The 26,190-nt window shown below is 39.4% G+C and overlaps 1 protein-coding gene across 2 annotated transcripts in view; it reads right to left on the bottom strand.

Moving 5' to 3' along the window:
* The window catches only part of LOC116050258 (serine/threonine-protein kinase 4-like), a 50,654-nt gene that overhangs the window by 10,520 nt on the left and 13,944 nt on the right, over positions 1-26,190 (bottom strand). For both annotated transcript variants that reach the window (XR_004897624.1, XM_031300237.2), the window contains exons 4-10: positions 26,020-26,134; positions 25,506-25,670; positions 24,522-24,689; positions 22,477-22,614; positions 21,536-21,664; positions 20,613-20,817; positions 2,287-2,438 (exon numbers count right to left, since the gene is read on the bottom strand). Coding sequence is in view for 1 of the 2 variants with exons in the window: in XM_031300237.2 (XP_031156097.1) it covers positions 2,287-2,438; positions 20,613-20,817; positions 21,536-21,664; positions 22,477-22,614; positions 24,522-24,689; positions 25,506-25,670; positions 26,020-26,134 (1,072 nt within the window). In the remaining variant the exon portion in view is untranslated. The remainder of the gene's footprint in view (positions 1-2,286; positions 2,439-20,612; positions 20,818-21,535; positions 21,665-22,476; positions 22,615-24,521; positions 24,690-25,505; positions 25,671-26,019; positions 26,135-26,190) is intronic.

Below are 26,190 nucleotides of genomic sequence, written 5' to 3'. Positions count from 1 at the left end.
GTGTGTGTGTGTGTGTGTGTGTGTGTGTATTTGTGACAGCATGCATGTTCACAGTTAACAGTATGAAAAATCCAGGAGAACAAGAGTGGAAATCAGGTTCATCCAGCAGTTACCTGTCACTGTCTGTTAGTTTAACAACTTCAAATGCACATGGGCAAAGAAGTAAGTCTCAATAGGTACGTGTGTGTGTGTGTATATGTGTGTGTGTGTGTGTGTGTGTGTGTGTGTGTGTGTGTGTATATACAGTATCATGTAGGGCTGGATGATTAATCGAAAAATAATCGTAACCGAAATTCAGAGCCTATAACCGACGTAATTTTACCAAGTCGGTAATTTCGGTCTTTTAATCCTATTAATATTTCCGCGGCTGCCCACTGTGTGTTAATGTACTTTCCCCTTAAAACATATTACGGCCGCCGCGTGTGTAGTCACGTGACTCCGCCCTGTCCAGTCTGCGACCATAGGTGCTTTCCAATCGGATAGTACTTGTACTTTTTAGAGGAAAAGTACACTTCTAAGCAGTTCTAAGAACTACTCTCCCCCAAAATCTTTTTTCCCGTTTGCATTCCCACTGGCCAAGTGGCCATAGGGACTGGTAGGAGGGGTAAGGGAGTGACGCAAGCACGGCAACGGTCTTTATAGCATCGTCACTAGACCTTAGCGTCACATACAACAACAACAAATGATGCTAATACTTGTGCACTTTTCCTATATTAAATGCACGTCCATTCTCGTAGTAATTCACGTAATGTTTTGCTCAACACAGACGGGGCTTTATTAGACTCGGAAAAGACCCCGCCTCTGCCTGCTGCGCTGTGTGTGTGTGTGTGTGTGTGTGTGTGTGTGTGTGTGTGTGTGTGTGCGCAACTTCACCGTGATGCACACACAAAGCTTTGTTTCTTTTATAGATGCATACTTAGACAACGACTACATGCCCAAACACCAGGGTACAATTCAACATTTACCGGCATTTAAGCACCACTGCTAAATCCCCCAAAATAACTGCAGTAAAAAACTATTTTTGTTCCTTTTAATAACCAAACTGTCAAGAAATGGTTGTTATTTGGGAAATAAAAGGTTAATTGTCCCGATATCCCTTTCTGAAAGAAGAGGCTTCAGTGCCCTCTGAATATCTGAAGCTGAACAGGCAGCCTGGTGGTCTGCTAAGAGAAACCACCTCGTATTTAAAAAGGTCACATATTTAATATTTAATTCCAGCAGCAGCAAGGGCAGCCATTTGTCCTGCTTAAATGTCCTTAAGCAAGACAAACAAGCTCTCCTTCTCCACTCACTGTAATGTGCTTTTCACAGAGGCATCAGCCTGTATCATGGATAGTGCCAAAGTATTTCGTAAGCAATTTAAAAGCCACGTTAAAAAAAAACGTTAATATAAACAGGTTGGTTGATAAAAAGTTTGGGACTGTAGACTGGGAATCAGTTTAGAAGCAGCAAAGCTCATTTTGCCACTGACAGGCTCAGATTAATGTTTTAAGTGTCTGACACCATTATGGAAAGGATTTCTAAGGAGGTCGACCTTTCTGTTAAAGAGTAAGATCCTTTTTTTAAACATAAAAACATCCGCGAAATTGCGTTCGCTAAACCCACCAGACTCCATGTAAATAAACAGTAATTTTAGTATCCTAAAATACACTCCATTCAAGGTCGACAGAAACAAAATAAAACTATGAAAAAACGTTTTGGGTCGTCTTTCCACTTTTCCAACCATCACAATCAGTTTTGGTTGAAATAAACACAGTTTACCGTTTTACACGTGGCTCTATACACGCTTAAAGTATTGCTTTTTTAAATGGAGTCTGGTGGGTTTAGCGCTTGCGACTTCAGAGCTGTTTCTGGTTAAACAGAAAGGTCTCAAAGACGTTTTAAAAGGTCCATCTCCGTAGGGATCCTTTCCATAATGTTGTCACGGGGAGAACATGTAGACTCCACACAGAAAGGCCCAAGCCGGCCAGATGTTGATTTGAAAAGGCACGGCCTTTCTATCTATTTTATTGTTATGTTTTTTGGTGGTTAATCAAAAATCCAACTATGATGTGTGTTCACGGCAATGACGATAACGGAAATTGTTGGTGGGGTCGTTTGCATCAGAATGCAAAACTGGTTCAATGACGTGACCTTGACTTCACAGTGAACTCACACGCGCGTGCGCGCACACACACACACACACACACACACACACACACACACACACACACACACACACACACACACACACACACACACACACACACACACACACACACACACACACAGCTTCTTGTAACTCACCACTTCAAAGTCTCCTTCAGCGGGCAGTTTGCGGTTGTCTGCGTTGTTTTGTCCTCTTCCTCCTCCGTCATTTTGACTGTTGGCCTCCTTCTCTTTCTGCTCAAAATACTCGAGGAAGGACGGCTTGGCTGGCTGCATCGTCTCGTCTCTCCCTGTGAGACACACAATCAACATTTACTTCACGAGAGCAGGCACACAGGAATCTGTCTTGGTGAGAACGAAGCTGAACCATGTTTGTAGTACAAGAGTTTACAGAAACATCCACTGTGAGTTCATAGCGTATAAGTAAACGTTATTCATTATATATCAAGTTTCAGAGTCAACACACAGTGATTCAATACGTTTACATGCACACCAATATTCCACTATTATTCCGAATATCACAATATTCAGAATTTGATACGGGTCATGTAAACAGCATATTCAGGTTGGCTATTCCGAATAAGGCCTTTTTCCGAATACAGCATTTTGCGATTAATGTGGGGTTATTCCGGTATTATTCGGGCTTTAGAGGCATTCTTTGGACATGTATGCAGCGCATTCGGAATACGCGTCTCGATCGGGGTTTTTACCGCAGTTTACGGCTTATTGTCAGCTCTGTGCGTTGCTATGGTTGCTGTAAACAAACCAACCAGCCAACAGTTTGCAAGGCTGCAGACCCGATAAGAAGGAGAAACACAGCAACTTTTAAACCTTATCAAAGACTTGGATATCAACAGGTTTTTGAGATTCGCACACATCGCTACGCTGACCTTTTTGAGAAGCTGGTTGAAGGAATGAAAGAGGGACGCTGTGTTCGCACGGTCCAACAAGTCCGCCGTGTAAACAGCTTAGTCAGAATATCATCTTTTTAGGAATTAGGGCAAAACCTGGAATATTATGTGCATGTAAACATAGTCATTGACGCGTAGTACATCCACTGCTCTTCTTGCAGGAGGATGTCGACTTGGATGGTATATTGGGTTACATTTTATACTTCTGGATGAGGTAATAAAAGACTCAAACATGGAATACATTTTGTTCTTAACATTAGGTCGCAGCTTATATTAGAGTAGAGCTGTAACAATTCCAAATTTTGCTGTGCAATTAATTGTCTCAGAAATAATTGCGATTAACAATATAATGGTCTCTTTCAGTGAAATGTAAAAAATAATGTATTTATTTATTACTTTTTCAAACAAAGTATTGAATGAATCCCAGGATTCATCTTTTGGTTATATCAGTGTCATGTGACCAGATAATGTAATAACACAGGTACTCTAAAGTAAATCGCGCCTCTTTATTATCATAAAACATCGTATTTTTTTCTTAAATGAACATACAATTGACAAAACCATCAACAGGTATACCCCTTGGGAACTTAGCTATTGTTGGCAATTAATTGAGGGTAAACAAAGAAACAGCAATTATTTAAAAACTATTGCTATTAGACCATTCTGTAATATTTTTTTCATATTAGAGTTAAAAAGATTTGTGAAATATTTATGTTTACATCATTTACATGTAGGGATGTCACGAGAACCGATACTTTGGTACCAAGTTGAAATTCTTAAAAATCGGTGGAACTTGTTTAAAGCCTGAAAACCAAACCAACCAACTACGAGATGAATCGTGACAATAAACATTTCATTCTGCAGATTACGGAGAAAAAAAAACGTCACTTCAGCTTTGTACAAAGAGGAGGGACAGTCCATTAAATATATGGGGGATTTCTTTTGTGTGTCTATTATTGTGCATTTATTATGAATTATTTCTAGGCTTGAGTACTTGTTATATCTACAGATAACGTTTAATTGAATATATAATACACAGTAGGGAAGCCAGGCTTCGGGGCGAGTCCAGAAGACGGACGTTCTCTCCAGATTACATGTAAATCACGCTCTCCGTCCCCCCTCCCCTCAGACCACCCCACGCCAAAACAGTGACAGAAAGTTGAATCTGAAGAAAAAGACTGAAAAACAACGGACACTGAAAAAATTTGTAACCTGACACTATTTTCGGTGTCCCCAAAAAGGATTGTTAAATGAAATTTTGGAATCCGTGTTTAAATTCAGACAACTGTAGGAAACTTCCTTCAACCGAAAGATGTGGGTGCACACACAAATCATAGTAGGTGTTCATCCTGCTTTAAGTGTCTCAGAATCCTCAACAGATAGATGGTGCTTACTGCACTCCAACCTGAGCGTGAACGGGCAAACAAAGAGAATTTCCCTTTCAGGATCAGTGAGGCGTTGCATTATTAAAACGGCAATAAGTGCGGAACAACATTACCATAATATGTCTGCACTAAATCAATTAAATTGTTGATCAATACGGGTGAGTCACTTGGAGAAGGTGCTCAGAAATGAGACTTTTAAAACTCAGTTGCAACAGAAAACGAAAAAGACGATAGAGGCTTCAACATATCCCTGATCTATAAAACATAAAAGACACAGAGGGGGGGAGACAAAGTTAGCAGCCGGGTGTGGCTGGCATCTTCATCTTTAATCTTACTAAATGAATAAAATACAGCCTTATTAAAAATTGTGACATTTTTTAAATGTACAATGTCAGCAATTTCTTTATGACCAATAACCATTATAATAGTGCTTCATCTGATTAAATTCACAAGTGTTATATAAGTACAGTTTGTCCAGCATGTCTCTCTCAGCAGAAACATAATTCTTAATGGCATTTTAATTCTGTTTATAATACTTCACCTCTATCTATAATCCATAATAATTATAAAAAGGGGATTCAAAAGCATCAAACTCTCCCAAAAAACTCATTTTAAGAAGTCAATCAGTACAACGGGAGGTACAGATGCAGGACAGTTTGCGCTCTCTAAAAAATAAAACTGGTTCAACTCTAAACTACAGGAATAAAACTGCAACTTTTAGTCAAGTTCTCTATGAATTGAAAGCATTTAAAATGTGAAAACATCCCAAATAGTTTTCTTTATTGTTAAATAGAAGATAGCTGACTGTGGTGTTCTCGTTTGTAAACTAGTTCAAATGTACCTAGATGATTAACGCTGAGGATTTTTTTTTGAAAAGCACAGCAAAGAAGAATCAACAAAACTTTTTTCAACAAACACCAAACTGCACCAGATCAAAATTTAAATAAAGAGTAACGTTAAAAGAACATTTGTGCTGTATGTATGAAGATAATGAGTAGGAGGATATCCTGTCTGTGTGAAAGAAACAGTGTGAACTGTAGAAACAATTGCTGTGTGGAGTTACTGAGGCTACATTCACACCACTTGTACTATGTTTTCGTTTTAAAACGAATATCTTTTGCTACATATATGCCCCAGTTAGACATATTCTTTGTAAAATCTTCACAATCATTCCCCAAAAGAACCAAGCAGGCCTGCCTTGTTGCACGAACCAAATATTCTTTAAAACTTGCCATTTTATGCGTGTAGCTCAAACGTTGTTGTAGCTTCCCGAAGCAAAGAGATTTTAATGACGGCAACACAGAGAAAGTGGAAGGTGAGAGGCAAAGCCTGATGTTCTATCAAGGCTCTATCCTGAAAATATACTTCCCGTTAATCCAGACTATTTGCTACTTGACCAGGCTGGGCAACCACGAGGCACGCCTGCTGGGCCTCTATCTGTTCAGACCTGTTAGCCATGTGTTGAACTTGTCAGAGACAGATTTACACTGTGTGTATTCGCAGATTGTTAATGATGATTAATGCAGAGACACCAAGTTGTTGGCAAACATCTCATCGCTGATCTCACTTGTGGTTGTGTAGTTTGTTTTCATTCAGGCACAACATCAATTTAAAGTCCAGTAAAAGAATTAATGGCTGTTTATTTTCCATTTCTGCTGCCAGATGCCTCCGCAGTGGACTAAGTGGACCTTTGAGAAGTTATTGTTTAAGGAAACCAGCCACAGCTTTCCGAATTTGGAGAGTTTTTCAGCATAATCAGATGAAAGAAGGCCAGACCAAATCCATCATCTCTTTGATTCTAGTTTGGTATCTGGTGTTGTTGAGCAATTATCTGACTGGTCAAAGACTCTTTCCAACTGTGCTTCACATTCCTATAAACTGTGATCCGCTGTGCTTTGTTAGTTGCTATGCCAACCCCATGTGGAGGCAAGGAACCTAGTGAGCAGTTCCGTTTTTGTACTGCATATATACATTCATGCTGTGCAAGTGTACTTATTACAGTGATGATTAGTATCAAAACTGCGTCAATGCCACACATCTTGAAGAGGAAAGGTCAAAAGGTAAGAAAGCCCACAAATTTATCAAAGTGAGAAAATGTGCACACGTTGGTTGGGCACTGAAAATCTGTGCCAATATGGCTCCAGTTCCTCAACGACCGGTATCTACGGGACCGAATGACTATGCAGATTCCGGTGTCTTATTTCGGTGCCACTGAAAAGCATGCACGTCCCTCTGGTGCTCTGAAACGGACGTAACAAGCAACAGATGCGTCACTGCAGGAGATGCTAGTTAAGACTACACTTGGCAGCAGGTAACGCTAGACTACCGTTAGTTAGCGGCTGGCTTGAACCCGGTTAAAAATGCTGCAAGCTAAACAGTTTAACGTGTGGCTGTATTTCACTGGAAAGGATTCCAACACCGGGACGTACAACAGTCTGCAGCTAAAGACACAGAGGAGACAAGCTACACTTTGAGACACCGTGGACACTGCCGGATTCAGAGCTGTCGGAGAAACAACACCGACAGGACTTCAAGGTGCGTTCAATTGCAAATCGTGAGCTCATGGCACATTCAAGTGCAGCTCGAGAAACTCAAGCTGTTGTTGTAAAGCAGTGGTTACCAACCTTTTTGTTCTGAGGTCCCCCCACAGCCCTGTCAGATAAATTCACGTAACCCTTCCTTGATTCCTAATGTTTGTTCTAAATCTCATCCAAAAGTGGATATTGTTATTTATTCATGTAAATAACGGTAGGTAACCAAGTAAGGTTACTTGTGAAGCTGAATGTTTCAACCATATATCCATTATTGTTACTTTAAGCCATTACTTTTAGCTAACCATTTCAACCTTTAAATTTTTATTTAAGCTTTTAGCTATTTTTTCCATTACTAATCATTCAAACTGTATAGTCATTACTTTTAGCTACATATTTCTACCATTTAGTCATTACTTTTAGCTAAACGTCTGTGCTCGCATTTTTTTATGTACTTTTTATCTATGCAATGTTGTCTATTGAGGCAGATTTCAAACCATCTGCCTTGGTTGTAAAGCACTTTGTGTCAACTTATAAGGTTTTAAATGTTCTATATAAATAAAGTTGACTTGACTAACTAGCTTTCACACACTCTTAGATAACAGCAACATGTAGTGGTCAGGTGTTACAGTTGACTTCATGTTAATACATGGATATATTCTTCCAATCAAATCATCATTTCTGTATGATCTTTTTGCTGTTTAACAGCAACTGACTGGTGAAATAAGTTATTGTTATTGCATAATGTTGCCAACTGTCGTTTTGTGCTTTTTTTAAGTATCGGTTTAGGCACCGGCACCATTTTGAAAAGTATCCTTTTAGCCCCGGTATCGGTTAAAACCCAAACGTTACCCAACCCTACACATAATGATTGTTTATTGAAGATCTTCACAATCACACAGTGCCTGAGTAAGGAAAGCTAAAATGTCTGTTATGTAACTCAAGTAAAGAATATGTTGATCCAGCTTCTGTTCAAACAGGCTTCTTCTAAAAACCACACAGCCACAACATGTGTATTTAAATGTGCTCATGCAGGACGTGAGGGTTTAAAACATGATTTATCTCTCTAAACTTCGGCCTGAAACATCGCTGAGAACAAGAAGTTGAGGACTTTGACTTGTGAGCACTTTGACAAACACAAGGAGCCACTTTATCTATTTGACCTGACATTGTACTGGTCAAATTTTAATGTAGTAGAGTTTAAATGTTTTATAAAGAAAAAGTAAAAACTGACTTTAAACACGTTCTCATCCACATTTGGTCCGAACCCCATATCTGAGAGGCCAGGTTTTGATGATTAATGAAAAAATATCTCTACTTGATAAATACTGAGACTGCGGCGTGAACTAGGGGAGAAAAATGAGATGTAGAAAAAAGAAAAAAAGAAGTTGCTTGAAAACTTCTACGTGACCTTTTCTCTCCGCCTGCAAGTGAATGTTCTAGTTTTTCTCGCTGCATTTGTTTGATCAGTAGAGACAGAAAGACGAGGGGAGCTGAATGATGCTTCAGAAATCACAAGGTTGTTTTGAGTTTGTGTATTGATTTATCAGCCGAGCCACTGCCATTCGTCTTTTCATAATGAAATCATCTTGTTCAGCTCCTTTTTTCCACATTCTGACAGCAGATGTTTGGGACTGCATGATGAGGGAATGGAAAAGAGACTTTTCACTGGAAGCAACGTGAACCAAATATGTTATTGCAATTGGATGATTAGTTACAGGGATGGAAAAACCTTTTTCTGTGCACATGCATCAAAGTAGGTAGGGCTGGGACGATATGCTTTTGTCCCGATTCAATTCTTTCACGATACATGGGCGCCGATTCGATTTGTATTGCGATTTTCATTTATTGCGATTCGATAGTATTGAGTAGCGCGGTTTTCAAACAAAAGTTGAATAATCCACATTTGGAGACAATATACAGTATCATGTAGGGCTGGATGATTAATCGAAAAATAATCGTAACCGAAATTCAGAGCCTATAACCGACGTAATTTTACCAAGTCGGTTATTTCGGTCTTTTAATCCTATTAATATTTCCGCGGCTGCCCACTGTGTGTTAATGTACTTTCCCCTTAAAACATATTACGGCTGTGTGTGTGTGTGTGTGTGTGTGTGTGACGAGCCGCAGGACACGCTTGTGGAATTTAACTCCGAAAAGACAGTTAACCACAGGTTCCCGTTAATCTTATGATGGACATTTATTATTTATTTTCTACATTTTTAGGAAACTTTTTTTTACATTAAAACTTAAATTACTTTTTTCTAAGACGTTTTTATTTCATTGTAAAATATACTGTTGTAGATTTCAGTTCAGTTGTTAATTAATTAGCATTAATTGCTATCTGTGTTGTTTCCTTATTTTAGAATCACAAAGATAGGATTATGCACTCTTTCATTAGAAAAAATTACCGTGAAAAATTTAAAATAATCGTTTACCGTCGGCGGTACTGTATAAACAGAAAATATTGAGGTGAATCATTGGTAAAAAATAAATAAATAAATATAGATTCTAGGGAAAATAATCGAGCTTAAAAATCGCTGCAAAATAAAATCCCGATACAAACAATTTTTGATTCATTTTCTTTTTTTATGCCAGTTCAAACATAAGGAAAACATTGATGTTGTTTAATGTTATTTGAGCTGAATTTCAAAATGTACATGATCAGATTAATCCTAAACAGGATTACATTGAAAACTTCTGCAAACCTCTTAAACATTTAATCATTTAATTTATTATTTAATTATTTTTTTTATTTTTTTTTAACATATTAGGACTTTTTTTTGGAGACGTCACATATTCGAGATTTAATTTATAATGTGTAATACTGGGGGAATTGTTGGGTCTCTGTAAATTATAGAGCGTGGTCGAGACCTACTCCAACTATAAAATGTCCTGAGATAACTCCTGTTAGGATTTGACACTATGAATAAAATGTAATTGAATTGTAGGGATGTAATGATGCATCGTGAATCGGTTAAAAAGCGATGTGAATGTGTAAGGATTACAACCGGTTGCGAATTTTTATTTATTTTTTTATTCCAAAAATAACGCCAAATATCTATTACGATTCCCCTATATTCACTAGGCAGCAGCTCACCGACCGCTGTGAGTCCATGAACTGTCTGCTGACCCCGGCAATATTTTCTCATTTATGACAGTTCAAACATAAGGGAAACATTGATGTTATATAATGTTATTTGAGCTGATTTTTAAATTGTACATGATCAGATTAATCCTACATTGAAAACTTATGCAAACCTCTTAAACATTTATTCATTAAATTTATGAAAGTTTAAAAATGAGATATGGAAACGTTTCATGCAGTCCCAAACATCTGCTGTCAGAATGTGGAAAAAAGGAGCTGAACAAGATGATTTCATTATGAAAAAGGCGAATGGGTGCGGCAGTGGCTCGGCTGATAAATCAATACACAAACTCAAAACAACCTTGTGACTTTAGAGGCATCATTCAGCTCCCCTCATCTTTCTCTCTTTCTGTCTCTACTGATCAAACAAATGAACACTATGAAAGGCAGTTTGACTGCCCGATAACAAAAAGACAATAAAGAAATAAAATAAGAGATTACTAATAATGTTTTTGGCCATTTCTGTTAGTCACCCGCTGAAAAGCCCATTACTTTGTTTTCTCTGCTCCGACACTGATCGGCTCTCCTCTCTACCAATCGGATCAGATGTCAACGCACAGCAGTCACATCGCCCTGGGGAGCGGACATGTTTACTTTGAATGAAAAAGTATGAACTTCGCCGTTTCTCGGTGGAACTTTCCAGGTTGAAAATGAAGATGGATTTCGATTGAGCGAATCGGATCAAAGCTTTTTTTCATGGAGTGATTTAACGCTGTGCAATGACGCTAGTTAAAGAATGTTCCGAGAAAAAACGAGAAACTGTTTCCAGTTTGGTCCAGGCCTCAGTAGGATTAAAGTCTAACTCCAGCAGTGTTATTGCTTTACTCTGGCCACAGAATCACACAAGTGCAGTAGCCTCTAAACCGGGCTGAACATAAACCAGGAAAGTAAAAGGTTTTGCAGTTTAAACTTAAAGTGAAGGCCAAAAAAACCAAAACAGGGAATAGAAAATACACTTTTGCATTCATGTCGAGTGTGCAAAGTTCACTTTGCTGTTTGTACTTCTAAGATACTATATAAGAACATGTATGGTAAAGACAGTGTTATGTTTCAACAGAACAGAGTGATCTGTGCGTAGTGCACGTTTCTTCTTTTAGAGGAGAAAATTTGGACTGTGGCGAATCAAATCGTTGTTCCGTACGTGAGCAAAGTGTTTTTCCAAGGCCGCGTCTACCAGAGTAGCCAGCCAGCGTCTCCTCCATGGTTGTTGTGACTTCCGCAGCAGACTCCCCACGCATTTTAGTGGAGTTTTTGGTCTCACGCGGCATTGGCTGGGTTATAGACTTTTAGAACAGTTCCAAAAGAGCAGCCAGAACGCTAAAAAAATCAAAGATTAGGGGCATGAAAAAGTATTTTGACAAGAAGAAGATCGGGATGTTTGCGGATGAGAATCACTATGCAGCCATCGTGCTCAGATCACATGTGGCTCCTCCAAAGCATTTAAAGATTAGAGAACATTGTTGCAGCTCAGAGAGATGGAAACGTCCATTTAAATAACTCATTTAAATCAACGTAATGGTTCTATCTCAATGCATCTCAAACAACAAATGGAAAGTCTGAATGACTCACACTTCAGACCGCCAGCTGCTGTTCAAACAGTGTTTGTGGGAGACACAGGGTCATAACGGCATCTAACTGCATCCACATTTTGTCTTTTGCTGCGGTTTGATGTGTCTGTGTCTGGAGACAGCAAGAGCAGAAGAACAAACTACATATTGATATGAAAGTCTATAAATATATCATAAGCTTAGCTGATTTAAATGTCTGAACTGATATCTTAAAACCGCATAATCCTTCCTCTCATTTAACAGACTTCAAAAGAGATCAAATTTACTTTTTGACATATCAAATCAGACCGTGGCTTGCAATTTGAAGAAAAGCAGCTGCTGGAAGAGTCACAGTATGAAATCTATCTGACTCGGCAAAGAGACGAGATCTCCGTCAAAAGATCTGTGACAACAGTCTGACAAATCTTCACCAGATTTGTTTTCCACCTTCAGCTCAGTTTCAAAATCTATTCTCGCGTAACTGAATAAACAACTCTTGGTTGTGAATCCTGCTGTACGTACCGGTGTCTCTGCCTCTTCTACAATGTGATTACACAACAGTGGCTTAATAAAGACTTTTAGAGACATTTAAGGTAGGTGAAGCTGTTTCTCTAAATCACACACATGTATATTTTTGCCTTTCTTTTAACAGGATTTCATGTTGATAAGGCTGCTTACCCTTACTGCACATATTACGACCACTATTATGATGTGTTCTACAACGGGCAGTGTGCAATTCTGTTGGCTAGTGGCAGTCTCTGTATGCAACATGAGCATGCAGATTGATACACAGTCTATGTACTGTGTGTGTGTGTGTGTGTGTGTGTGTGTGTGTGTAGTATGTTGTGTCGAATTCTCTTAACAGCAGATACTGTTCGTTTTTACATACAGCAACCATCTCCTCACTATCCGCTAGCTGCCTGTCCCCTGAACACACTGTAAAAAAGTGCTGTCTCTGTAGACACCCCGGGCTCCACAAACGCCAACAAAAATAAACTAACCTGCACTACACAACATAAACAGTCTTCCAGCATTCCAGTCAATAACTGACAAGAAGGATTTGGGGGTGGGGGTTGGGGGGGGTTAGCGCACGGAAGGGAGGGAGAGGGGACGGGATGAGGAGGAGGGAGGGGCGAGCTAGCCTCGTTTTGTTTGAAAATACTTCGAACGTCAACAAGAAGTGCCGTCACCCAACATCGCTTAGAGCACCTTTAAATGATGTAAGGGATAATGTAGAGCGAGACGATTAGAACCATTAGATGGCTGGCTTACCTTATACATACTGTATCTATTAGGGCTGCACAATAAAGATTTTTTTTTTTTTATCGTCATCAGGGGAAATCAACTTGCGCAGTAAGCACATCGCGAAAGGCTGCGACATAGCACAAAAGACACTCAGAGATTTTTTTTTAAGTTAGTAAAAGAAAAAGAGAGAATGAGTAGAAAACTACACTTTAAAATGTAACTGCCACTTTTTTAGTGGTGCCTTTTACGTTCAGTTTAATGTTCAATTTGTTCAATAAAAGAATGTTGGAAATGATTTCCTTTTGTGTTTTTAAGTCAACAAGCAAGTTGTTGCATTTTAGCAGAATACTGAAACTATCAGAAAGGCAGAACTGAGTACACTTTAAAATCTGTTGATTTATCGCAAGTAATATCGTTATCTGGATATTCAACGCTATCGCATATTGCATATTTTCCTCGTGTCCTGCAGCCCCTAATATTTCTCATTTAACCCTAACAGCACTAAGGGCATTTTTACAGTTCATTGTCCGTCTGGTTTTATTTTCTAAAAAAGCTCATCATCATTTTTCAGGAAAAACTGGGCTATTAGAATATTTGTGCTGCAGTGAGGTCACTTGAATGTAAAAATAGGTTGTATGACCTTAAAGACAAATAAATAAATAAAACGGAACATGAATCTCACAGATATATATTGATATCACAGACAGATCAATAAAAGCAAAGCCAATCTCCTGCCTAAATCAGTTCCCATATGTCTTGGGAGTCAAACTGTGAAAAAATAAACATTATAACTTATACAGTTGACTAAATACATACATTTTTTCAAAAAAAGTCCAGACGCTTTTGCCCTCATGACATTCACTTATGCCAATAATCAAATAATAATGTCATATTTATTGAAATCACACACACAGCAATGTTCTGAAACAGTTCTCCTATATATTTGGAGTCACGCAGTGCAAAAATAAACATAATGAACATTATAACTCATGTAAAAGGACAAACTATTTACATTTCTTCAAAAAAGGCCCAAATATATGCCAAATCTCAAAACAATCTTCTCTGTAGAACGGTAATAAACTGGAGTGATCTATCTTTCACTCTATAGCCTTTGTTCTCGCTTGGATTCGGTGGAGTGATGCATCTTTCCACTGCACATACTCTTTGACTCTCTTTGTAAAATGGCAGCTAGCATCGAGCTAGCGGCAAAAATGACGGAAAATTGATAAATTATGGACATCAAGTGGATAAATCTTGTATATAAGCGTTTGGATCTATTGCTGAACAACTCTGAAAAGAGGCACAACTTCCAGGCTGGATAGAAAACCTTCTGTAAAGGCTACAAAGACACCCCCGTGGTGGCTAACTCCTTAGCTTTTAGCAGCAAAAATCTGTAAGTTTCTACATTAAACCATTATCAAATTATCTAAATATTAATCAGAGGTGCCGTTTTGTGTCGTCTACGACGCGGTCGGGTTCTGAGGGTTAATAAATCCACCCTGCCTCACAGCAAGAAGGTCCTTGGTTCGAACCCCCGGTGAGAAGGCCTTTCTGTGTGCGTTTGCATGTTCTCTCCGTGTTTATGTGAGAATCAGTAGGAAAACTTTTTTTAGTGGTGCCTTTTGTGTTCAGTTTAACCTTCAATTTGTTCAATAAAAGAATGATGGACATTTGTTGTATGTTAGCAGAATACTGAAAGCAGCGGAAAAGCAGAACTGAGTACACTTATCGCAATATTCAACGTTATTACATATTTCCTCATATCGTGCAGCCCTAATATCTATCATTTAATAAATCCATCAGGTGCTGGGTTCCAACCCCGGTGGGGAGTTTTGCACGTTCTCTTTCGTGTTTATGTGGCTTTCCTCCGGGTGCTCAGGTTTTCCCCACACCCTAAAAGACATGCATGCTAGGTAACTCCGGGCCAATGCCTTTGAGGAAGGTACTTAGTCCCCGGTTGTTGGAATACGGCTGCCTACTGCTCCTAAATAGTCCGGATGGGTTAAATGCAGGGAATACAATCCTCTTATAGGTAAACTGTACTTGGCAAACAAGGAATTTCCTTTTTCCTAAGACAACGACAGAGGAGTGCGACAGAGAGGTTTCTAGGGAGTGAGGCTCAGTGGCTAATCAGCGTAAATTAAAAGGCTTTTTATTTTCCAGGACCATTAGGGAGGATCAATACCTGATCTAATAGCTTATCTCGATCCTCAAGGCACCCTTCAGCATCAGACTGTGGTCATTAGTCTGACACACACACACACACACACACACACACACACACACACACAAAATACTAAGGTAATTATAAACTCTAAATGTTCCTGTGTTAATGCGGTTTGAACTGCCAGCAGTGGAGATCCATTCTAACTTAATAGTAGGACATCAGACAGGAGACTGTGTGTGTCCCAAACTTGACCACAGTGTGTGTGTGTGTGTGTCAGAGATTTATTAGTAGTCACTAGCTGTGTTTTTACAATTCAACTGTCAAGCGAATATTAGGCAAACTTTTGAAATGTTTCAAAAAAAGAAAAAGAAATGGGAGTTGGCTGCGTTTCCATCAACTGCTTTCGAGCGAATAAACTCGGCTAGAAGTTTGCCGCTATAGGCTGCGCATGACTGTAATCTGCCAGTGAACAGAGTAGAAGAAGTAGAGGTTGCCAACCGGAAACAAAACAAGTTGCGTTGGCCGTCTAACCATCAATAAGAGAGAAATGGAGAGAGGCCTTCAGGAATTTGTTTTAATAGTTTTTAGTATTCTGTGTGTCCGTCACAGAATGTGAGCCCGCTCAAATTGTCATCTAAATGTACACATTTAAAGATTTACCCATGGATACGCCACCTGTATGTGCACATAATACTGGAATATGTATACATGTTTGTATGTTGTGGTATAAATGACTATAACGATGTTTCTATATTTAGACATTAACATTGTTAAAAGTGTCAACAACATCTTGCATCAAAGTAGGGCTGGGCGATATGACCTAAAAATAAAATCCCAGATTTTTTCCAAAAAAATCCGATTTAAGATTTAAATCGATTTTTTCTCCCCCTACTTAAAATCAATCTGCAGATGACAAAGAAATTGTTCAAAACAAGTTTTAACTTTATTTTGTTTTGACTCACACACACACATAGGGCATGTATACCATTATGATTATTCATGCCAATTTTGTGGAAATATAAATTGGTTTGAGTGTTTTCCCTTTTTTTGATGGGCTATATATTCAACAACAAACAAACGGATGCGTGAGATAAAGCTGTTTTCACACATACAGGTAATTCACTTCTCGTTCCTCGCTAATAGTTCAAATCATTTTAACGTTATTTCGCAACCTTGCCCCTATTTCCACCTGTTGCTGAGTAACGTACATTAACATCCCATGGTCTCTTGAATGTAGCATACCTGTAGCAAGCTCCTTCGTAGTAACTAGCGGTAGAAACAAACGTCGAAGAGGAGCTCCGTGCTACAGAGCAGCGATCGCTAGTTGTTTAAGCCGCTACAGACCTCCATCACAGCTCGGTCGTATCAGCAGCATTTAGTAGATGTGTTGAGCCACAAAAGAGTTCCTCAACACCGCCTCTGGTGCCCCGCATGGTGGTCCTTTAGGTCAGCGGTACCTGGTGGTTCAGTTATCCGAGAATAGGGGACTCTCAGCCGGGGACACAGCACCGCGAGCTGCCGGTCATTTCGGCGGAGATTACGGATAATTAAGTAATGAAACTACTAGTTAAGAAAAGAATTAATGTTAGTCCCTGTCGCTGCCATGTTGTTTGTGTATCTCTATGGCAAACGTGCGGGGTGAGGGCTGAGCCCGTTCGGAGCTACGGGAGCCCAGAGGGGAGCGTCGGCGGATGTTAAGGTGGATCGATTTTCATTTAAACAAATCGACGTTAACTACACATTCGAGTTAATCGATAAAATCGATTTATCGCCCAGCCCTACATCAAAGAAAAAAAATGTGATTAATACCTTGAAATCCTTATCACTCACTATCCTATTTAAGCATGCATGTTTACTCACGACAATTATGTTACAAATATGAGAAATGCTCGGATTATTTAAATTTTTTTACCTAGTATCAGCCATGTTTCAAGTAGAGCTGCAACTAACGGATTATTTTCATTGGTCGATTCATCTGTTGAATATTTTCACGATTAAATCGATTAGTTGTTTGGTCTATAAAATGTCAGAACATGTGAAAACTTCTTATCTATCTTTTCTATTATTAAGTGCCATAATAACACGGCACATTCATTTTAAGTGAAAACCTTCTTCCCAATAAACCTGATTCAGACTCTTCTGAGTGTTTTCAGGGAGGGAACCGAGCCAACTCACCATCCAAATGCTGCTAACTCCTGCCTGTTGATGCTACAAGCCTCCCGTGGCTTGAACATAAATGTCACTTCTCTGTGGTGTAGGTGTTTAATATCGTGACATAAACTTCCACAGTAGCAACAAAGCATTACCGGAGTCACACAGAGCAAACGCAAATATACACACATCCAAACTGTGTGTGCTGTAGAGTCTCGTTGGGGTTCAGTCTCTGTGTATGAAAACAAACGCATAAAACACACCCACTGACTGCCAGCGTCGATGAACAGAGTCCAACTCTTATTGAGACGGCCTTCCAAAAGCACTCAATGCATCCAACGCTTACGACTCCCACACTGCAACAAGACTCCGAGCAACACTAACACATCCCTCGATAAATGACAGCAGAAAAAGGAAAGTGGGATCCTGAAATACGGTTTTTTTTTTTTTTACAGAAGTTGTTCCTCACTTGGGCCCTCAGGACCACAGCTGGCTCACGCGGCCATTCAAGTCAATGCTTGATATCCCAGCACCCGCGTCACGGCGCGTCCCAGAAGCGGCTCTCCGCTCTGCTAAAGACACGCGGCAGGTCTACTTTCACGCAAGCCGCGGGGCGTTCAGACAACTGGGCAGGAAGTGAAACAGCGAGAGCATCCAGTCAGTTTACCGAAAGACACACATTGGATATGAAAGAGATTGTCAGAGAACTGGTGCTGTAAATTGTACAAGCAAGAAGCAACCCTCGTTGGTGTAAAACATGGCAAAAGAAATGCATTCTAAAACTTAAAGTGCTCATATTATGCTCATTTTCAGGTTCATAATTGTATTTAGAGGTTGTACCAGAATAGGTTTACATGGTTTAATTTTCAGAAAACACCATACTTTTGTCGTACTACATATTGCTGCAGCTCCTCTTTTCACCCTGTGTGTTCAGCTCTCTGTTTTAGCTACAGAGTGAGGCATCTCACTTCTGTTCCATCTTTGTTGGGAGTCGCACATGCGCAGTACCTCGGTAAGAAGGTCAGAAGCAGAGTATGAGGGCGTGCCATGCTAGCAGCTAGGTGAGCATTATAACGTGTGTTACAAAGTGACGCACGTTTGTCTCTGAAGTAAAGGCTGGACTACAATAGAGCTGTTTGGAGCAGTTTGTGAACAGTGTTTTCTGTTGGAGATGGTAAGTCCCTTTGGGGTGGACTTTGGGCTTTTTCACTTTGTAAACCTATAACATGCACAAAAAAGATATAGGACACAATAAAGGAAAGGGGAAAAGCCAAAAGCATAATATGAGCACTTTAAATGCAGTTGTGTGGATGTAGCCTGAGTCCCATTTGGGGAAAAAAAGAACATCCCTCTTTAGCGAACACACACACACACACACACACACACACACACACACACACACACACACACACACACACACACACACACACACACACACGCACACACACAGTGTGATGGTCACACTGCGCCCTCTGGTGGATACAAAAAGAAACTACAGCTGCAGCTTATAACTAGCACTTACAAATAGGGGATCCTAATGAAGGGCCAAACATTTAATTCCAGAGAGAATTGAAACTCTGATTAAAAACATCCTTTAAACTAACTGAACTTGGTTTTCATCTACAGCACATGTTCAGTGAAATGTCTGATACTACTAGAGAAACTCCACAGAGTGTGTGTGTGTGTGTGTGTGTGTGTGTGTGTGTGTGTGTGTAAATGGTGGCGATTAAGAATTAAACATGAGACCAGGGTTATAATAGCAAACTAAAACTAGTATACTAATAAAGAATACAACTAAAACCTTTAAGAAAAACTAAACTGACACTATATTGCCAGGTTAAAAAAACGAATACATGTTTTTGTTTATTAGCTATAATATTTCACTACCGATAAAAAGGAGACAGCGTGAAAATCCGTCAACTCTCAATGTGACATTGAACCACAGAAACGGAATGGACTTGACATGAGAAGGCGCTGTGTGCTGTAATTGCTTTTTTAAAGCTATTAAAGCTATAGTGCAGTATTTAAAATGTGGTAGTTTACATGCCCAAACATTGCTTAAAACTATAGTGCGTAGTTTCTGTCGCCCCCATGAGGAATTCTAAGTAATGACAACAACACTGTCGGCGTGTCCAGATGATACAAGACTTCTGTGATCGATATTGCACTAGTCCATATTGCGATTTTGATAAAATTACGATTAATTGTGCAGCCCTAGATTTTGTAGCTACATACTTCTGAGACGTTACACCTGGCCCTGACAAAAACAAACTACAAAAAATTAGGGCTGGGTATCATTCAAAAATATTCGATACCGGTACCAATACAGTGACTTTGATATCGGTTCCTGAACGATACTTTTTCCGATACCAATTTTATAAAACAAAAACAAACTACATTTTACATTACGCCACAAATCTTTTTATGTATTTTTCAGCTCCTACTATGTGAGCCCCGTCTCTGCGTGCTGATTGGCTCACTGACGCTTATGAGATTTACTCCTAAAAAAGGTATTGAAATTGGGTTTTGAATGACGAGGCATTTTTCGATACTCGATACTTAAGAGGCAATACAGTCGGTGCCTGAAAAGTATTACATTTGGTACCCAGCCCTACTAAAACTACTTTAAAAACTAAATGTATAAAAAAATAAACCTTTCTGAAAAACTGAAATTAAACTAAAATTAGCAAACACACAGAAAACTAACATGAAATCCAAAAGTGAACTAAAAAAAAATTATAAAAACTAATTTCAAAAAAATCTCTCAAAACTATCACACCCTTGCCAGAGACATAAGAAGTTTCCATTTTCAGCCCTTGTTTTTTTGAACAAAGATTTACGGTCTATAAAGAGAGCCACTGTGTCCGCACTATTGTTCTAAAACAGCGCAGCATGTTCCTCATCGGTTGGTTCCTCTTACAATTTCTTCAGTCAACTGGGAGCCAATTCCTCATCATCTTTGTCAGACGTGATGACCTATATTCAAGCATTACACCTGTAAACATCTGCAGGGAATGCATTTGAGACTGACACGCTACGTTTAGGGCTCATTGTCGATTAATCTGTCCATTATTCTCTGGACTAAATCGATCAGTTGTCTGGTCTATGAATTGTCGGTAAATTGTTAAAAGAACTGTGGATCAGTGTTTCCCAGAAGCCCAAGGTGACGTCCTCAAATGTCTTGTTTTTGTCCACAACTCAAAGATATTCAGTTTACTGTCACAGAGGAGAGAAGAGACTAGAAAATACTCACGTTTAAGATTGATTACTGCTCTTGATTACCGATTAAAAAAAAAATAGCTGCCGATTCATTTACTTGTTGACAACTAATCGATTAATCTCTGCAGCTCTGATTACATTAGAGCTTAAAGGGTCTTACTTTTCATAGTTCCAGCTTCTTCCTCGTCCTCAGAGTTGATGACCATGGTGCCGAGCTGCGACTGCATGGTTCCCGTGTCCTCGTGTGAGATCATCGTCCGAGCCGTGCCGCCGAGCGAACTGGCTAATGAGCCGGCGGCCCTGATGGTTCCTGAGTCGCCCGCTCCTGCCCGCACCATAGTCCCCTGGTCCACCTCATCCTCATCCTGAAACAGACACACACACACACACACACACACACACACACACACACACAGAGTAAAACTTTATTAACACACGGCAAGTGAGAATCTGGTTCTCTGAAGGCATCGTGTCCACGAACAAACTGAGAAACGTCAGTTCTTTATAGAGCTTCTTCTGCCTGGAATATAAAACCCTTGCCTGGCTCCGCCCTCCTACGTACTTCTGCTCAATTTTCATTTTCCTTCAGTACGTCTGGGTTTGCGGTATATTCTTGGGTTTTCTCCGGCAAAGAAAAAAGGCTAATTTGAAAATGTTTTATTGAGCTATTCACCTTAGACGAAGTTAGACGAAATCGCCTTGCCACTCTTTAAATGTTTGTAAAACCCACAGACGGTAAAGGGTGACCAATAGCCTCGATTTATGAAAAAAAAACTATAAGACGAAATATGGACATATAAGGTTTCTGCCCGACAGCGACGATATGTTAGTTACTGAGGTTTCTTTTGTTATCGTCTTTTTGCTGATATTTGTTTGTGACCATTTCGTTTCTGTTTCATTGTCAGCTACACGTGTCTATCTTTTCATATGTAGAGTCATGTCATTTATTTTCTGATCTTTATATTACTTTACATTTTGCAATTTGTTGTTTCATTGATTCAACTTCAGTCCTCGACTACAGCAGATGACAGGTTCTCTATGTGACTACTTTTCTTCGTATTTTGTGATTGTGCCCGTCTTTACCGAGTTCTCGTCGTCTTCTGCGTCCTGCTCTCTCTGTTCCTCCTCCTGGCTCTTCAGTTTGATCTCCATGGCGTCCGTGATCATCGCCCGGAGGACGGAGTTGGGCTTGGCCGACTTGATGAACGGATGCTGGAGGAGAAAGAGACAAAGAATGAGAGAGAGTGACAGAGAAAGGTTAAATTAACGAGAAGAGTGTGAAGAGTGTGTACACATTTTCTGTTTCCTTTCTAGCACACAAACAAGCAGCTAAAACCTAATTTAATAGTTCCGAACGACAGTGAAAATCCAGTTTGACTAATTAAGATAATGCTCTAGCTATTTCTATACCTAGTGTTATTATAAACACATTAAGATTACTATGGGTACAATTTACTGAAATGTATTGAAAACATTTCTGGCACAGGATATAAAATCCTCTATTCCAGACTCAAGCAACACAAAACAAATATATATATATATATATATATATATATATATATATATATATATATATCATAAAACCCATTAATTTCATGATTGAAATTTTCTAACAATTCATAAATAAGTTACATGAATTACTGACAAGCTTCATAAGTATACATTACACCTTTTGACAGGCAAAATGCATCCAACCTATTCTTAAACGAATTAACTGAAGGTGAACGCACAACTTCTTCTGGAAGCTCTTTCCAAAAATTCTCTCTCTTTTCAGACAGGCATGTTCTAGGGTAACATTTTAAAGAATTCCCTCGTGTCTCATACCTATTGCTCCAAAACGGAAAGATAGGCTCAACTGTTACATCATATATTCCCTGTACAAGCTTATACACCTATACCTGTCTTCCCTGATTAACACATCTACTGCAGATTGTTACTCATGTACTCGTGTGTCTTGTCTTTCAGGGTTGACACTGACTTACAAATACCTCATCTACAGCAGTAGGAGTCGTATATGGCGTTACCTGTAACAGCTGTGTGGCCGTCGCCCTGTTTTCGGGGTTTTTCACCAAACACTGGCTGACAAATTCTCGAAACGACGGAGACCACAGGTCTGGGTTCTTGAACGTTGGCGGAGGGTTGGTTGGAATCATGAAGATGGCCTGGAGGAGGAAATATAATCATTCAGTACGGACGAAGGAGAGCAGAAATCTTAGTCGACTAAGACTTTATTTTTTCTACCCACCTACTGTACAATATTTAATACTATTGAAAATATTGATAATACTGTGCAATTTCATTACTGTGCAATATATGTATACTGTGCAATATCATTACTCTCATTGTCCAATATCTATTACTCATTGAATATGATCATCACTATTGGGCAATATTCAAATAATGTGTAATAACCCACACTGCTTATCACACTGTATATAAAACCGTTTTTTTTTTTTTTTTTTTTAATATGTATATAGTGTCTCAGAACTGTGCACCTTACCCCCCTTTTTTTGCACTACTTATTTTATTATTTGTGATATTATTTTACGTACATGTTGGCAAATGAGTTGCTTTTAATGTCATCGTACATGTGTATAGTGACAATAAAAGGCATTCCATTCTATTCTAAGACCAAAACGACAGATTAATTGACTAAAAGGGGACAGCCCTAACGCAGAGAAACACTCAACAACAATTCTTCCTTCATGAAAGAAGTCAACCCTCTAAGTAGGCCTGTAACAATGATTACATAATTGTCAATTATTTTACGTAATTGCGGTTTCTTTGTTCAACCGCAATTAATTGCTAACGTTAGCTAAAGTCCTAAGGGGTGTAACTGTTGATGGTAACTGTTAATTTCGTTTAGATATACTAAATTGTAATTATGTAAGTAATTACTGGTCGGATTCATGAGCTAACAGTTATGCTAGCGGCAGCGGTCACTTGTTGCAACTCCAAACATCCTGGTCTGTAGCTGTTAACCCTTGTGTTGTCGTCAGGTCAATTGTTTTTTTTAATGGATTATTTTTTGGGCTTTTCTGCCTTCATTTGATAGGACAGCTAGGTGAGAAAGGGGAGAGAGAGGGGGAAGACACGCAGGAAATCGTCACAGGTCGGATTGGAACCCTGGACCTCTGCGTCGAGGCATAAACCTCTCAGTGTATGTGCGCCTGCTCTACCCACTGAGCTCCTTGGGTCAAATTTGACCCGTTTTTAAAAGTTTTTTTTACATCAGAAATATGAGTTTCTTAAAACCAAATTACCCAAAATAACATGGATGCATGCACGTTGTCAGGGTTCTTCGCAGGTACAATTGAGGATTACTTTCATTGAATTTGGGGTTTTTTATTCAATTTTATAGCATTTGAAAGAAAAGTTGAAATGGTTTCAAAACATATCCTGACTAAACTTTGACAGATACCAGTCTGTGATTCACCCAACATCCTCTGATCTCAACTATTAGTCAAAACAATTCATAATTTCTGCTATCTTTTTACTAAAACATTAGGTATAATGTCATATAAATTAGGTTTATTGACCATGAATTTAAAAAAAGTGCCAAAACAAATTCAAAATTATGACAATTATTGACACAATTATGACACGGAAGGACAACAAATTCCTGGTGGACGAGAAGACAACACAATGTTTAAATAACCATCACCACATCATTACTTATATGATAATAAAGAGGCATGGTTTAGTTCATAGGCTGTGTATTTTTGTTATTACATTATCTGGGTCACATAACAGTCATATAACCCAAAAATGTATCCTGGGATTAATTTAAAACTTAATAAATAAATATATATATATATATATATATATATATTTTTTTTTTTTATTATTTTTTTTTATTTATTTTTTTTTGATATTATTTGACAGAAAAGGACAAATATATGGTTAATCACACTTATTTCTTAGACAATTAATTGTACAGCAAAATTTGGAATTGTTACAGTTCTACCTCTAACATCTCTCCACGCACAAATACACACACTTTCTCTTTACAACCCCGATTACAAACTCTTTCGTCCAATACACAAAGATGCTGAACAGACTCTCTCACCCTCATGGGATGTATGTCGGCGTAGGGCGGCTTCCCCTCGGCCATCTCAATAGCCGTTATTCCCAGAGACCAGATGTCAGCCACGCAGTTGTACCCGATCTCCTGTATGACCTCTGGAGCCATCCAGAACGGCGTGCCGATGACCGTGTTTCTCTTCGCCATGGTGTCCTGAGGAAGAGGGAGAGAGATCGTCAAATCCGAGCTGGATGTTATAGATAGTTGGGGCCCTATCTTGCACCCGGCACAGCGCAGCGCAAAGCCCGACGCAAGTGTCTTTGCTAGTTTAAGACCGACGCAGTTGTCCGCGTCGTTGAAATAGCAAATGCACCTGCGCCCATCTGTGCGCCCATGGGCGTGCTGGTCTTACAGGGAGGTGTATTCAGGTGCATTCTGGGCGTATTGCTATCTTGAGGCAGCGGGAAGTGATCACTCCATTGACCAACAAAAACTGGTCTAAAGTCAATAACGTAGCATTTCATTGTTATTTTAACAGCAAATTTGTAAAATGGGCCTAGGCTCGTGCACAGCGCGCGCACACTATGATTGTTTCACACACACACACACACACACAGACACACACACAGACACACACACACACACACACACAAGCGCAGCAGCACACAAACATGCAAAAGATTACAAATAAAAAATATTAAGCAGCAAATCCGCCGTCATAATAGCAATGTGCCGAGGTACAAACGCGCCTGGCTTTTAAAGGGAATGGGAGATGACAGTCTGATTGGTTCATTGCATGTTACGCCCAAAACACACCTATGAATTAATTTAGACACTAACTACAACCTTTTTGAACCATACGCCTGGCGCATGGACCCTTTTTTCCGCCATTAAAACTACCAAAAGTGGATTCGTACACGCCCTAAACGCACCTGCACCAGGCGCTTCACGCCGAACTTCCTGAAGCCCGGTTCAGACTACAGTAAATATACATTTAATTATTTGTTGAATTTGTAATTTTTCTCTCACTGTGAGTTGTCCAGCAACTCCGAAGTCGGCCAGTTTGGCCTGGCCCTCTGAGTTCAGCAGGATGTTTCCCGCTTTGATGTCTCTGTGGATTTTCCTCATAAAGTGAAGATACTCCAGACCCTTCAGAGTGGACTGCAGGATGGTGGCGATCTCCTCTTCTGTTATCTAAAGACACACAACACACACAGACACACACACAGAATGAATGCCATTTATTAGCTAGTTTGGCAGTCAGTCATAACTGAAAAAGGACATAAATAAACTACTGTAAAATTTTCTTCTGGGCTAAATTACGTAGTATTGGATCGATTAGATGCATAGTAATACTAATAGGTATCAGAACAACTCTAATAAACACACTAGTGTGCAGACACTCACACACATGTTCTCTACAGACTATGTATCTGTGTGTGTGTGTGTGTGTGTGTGTGTGTGTGTGTGTGTGTGTGTGTGTGTGTGTGTGTGTGTGTGTGTGTGTGTGTGTGTGTGTGTGTGTGTGTGTGTGTCACATTACCGTCTTGTTGCGTATTCGGATGATATCGGAAACTGATCCGGCTCCACAATATTCCATAACGATCCACAGGTCACTGTTTTTGAAGTAGCTGCCGTAGTAGCGCACGACGTGAGGACTGAACACAGAGAGATTAAACTCAGGATGATACGGAGAAGTATGTCGTAATGAACA

The sequence above is a fragment of the Sander lucioperca genome, chromosome 6, assembly GCF_008315115.2.
Source record: "Sander lucioperca isolate FBNREF2018 chromosome 6, SLUC_FBN_1.2, whole genome shotgun sequence".
Classification (NCBI taxonomy): domain Eukaryota; kingdom Metazoa; phylum Chordata; class Actinopteri; order Perciformes; family Percidae; genus Sander; species Sander lucioperca.
Note: the sequence above shows the minus strand (reverse complement) of the source record. Positions and strands in the feature narration are given on the sequence as shown.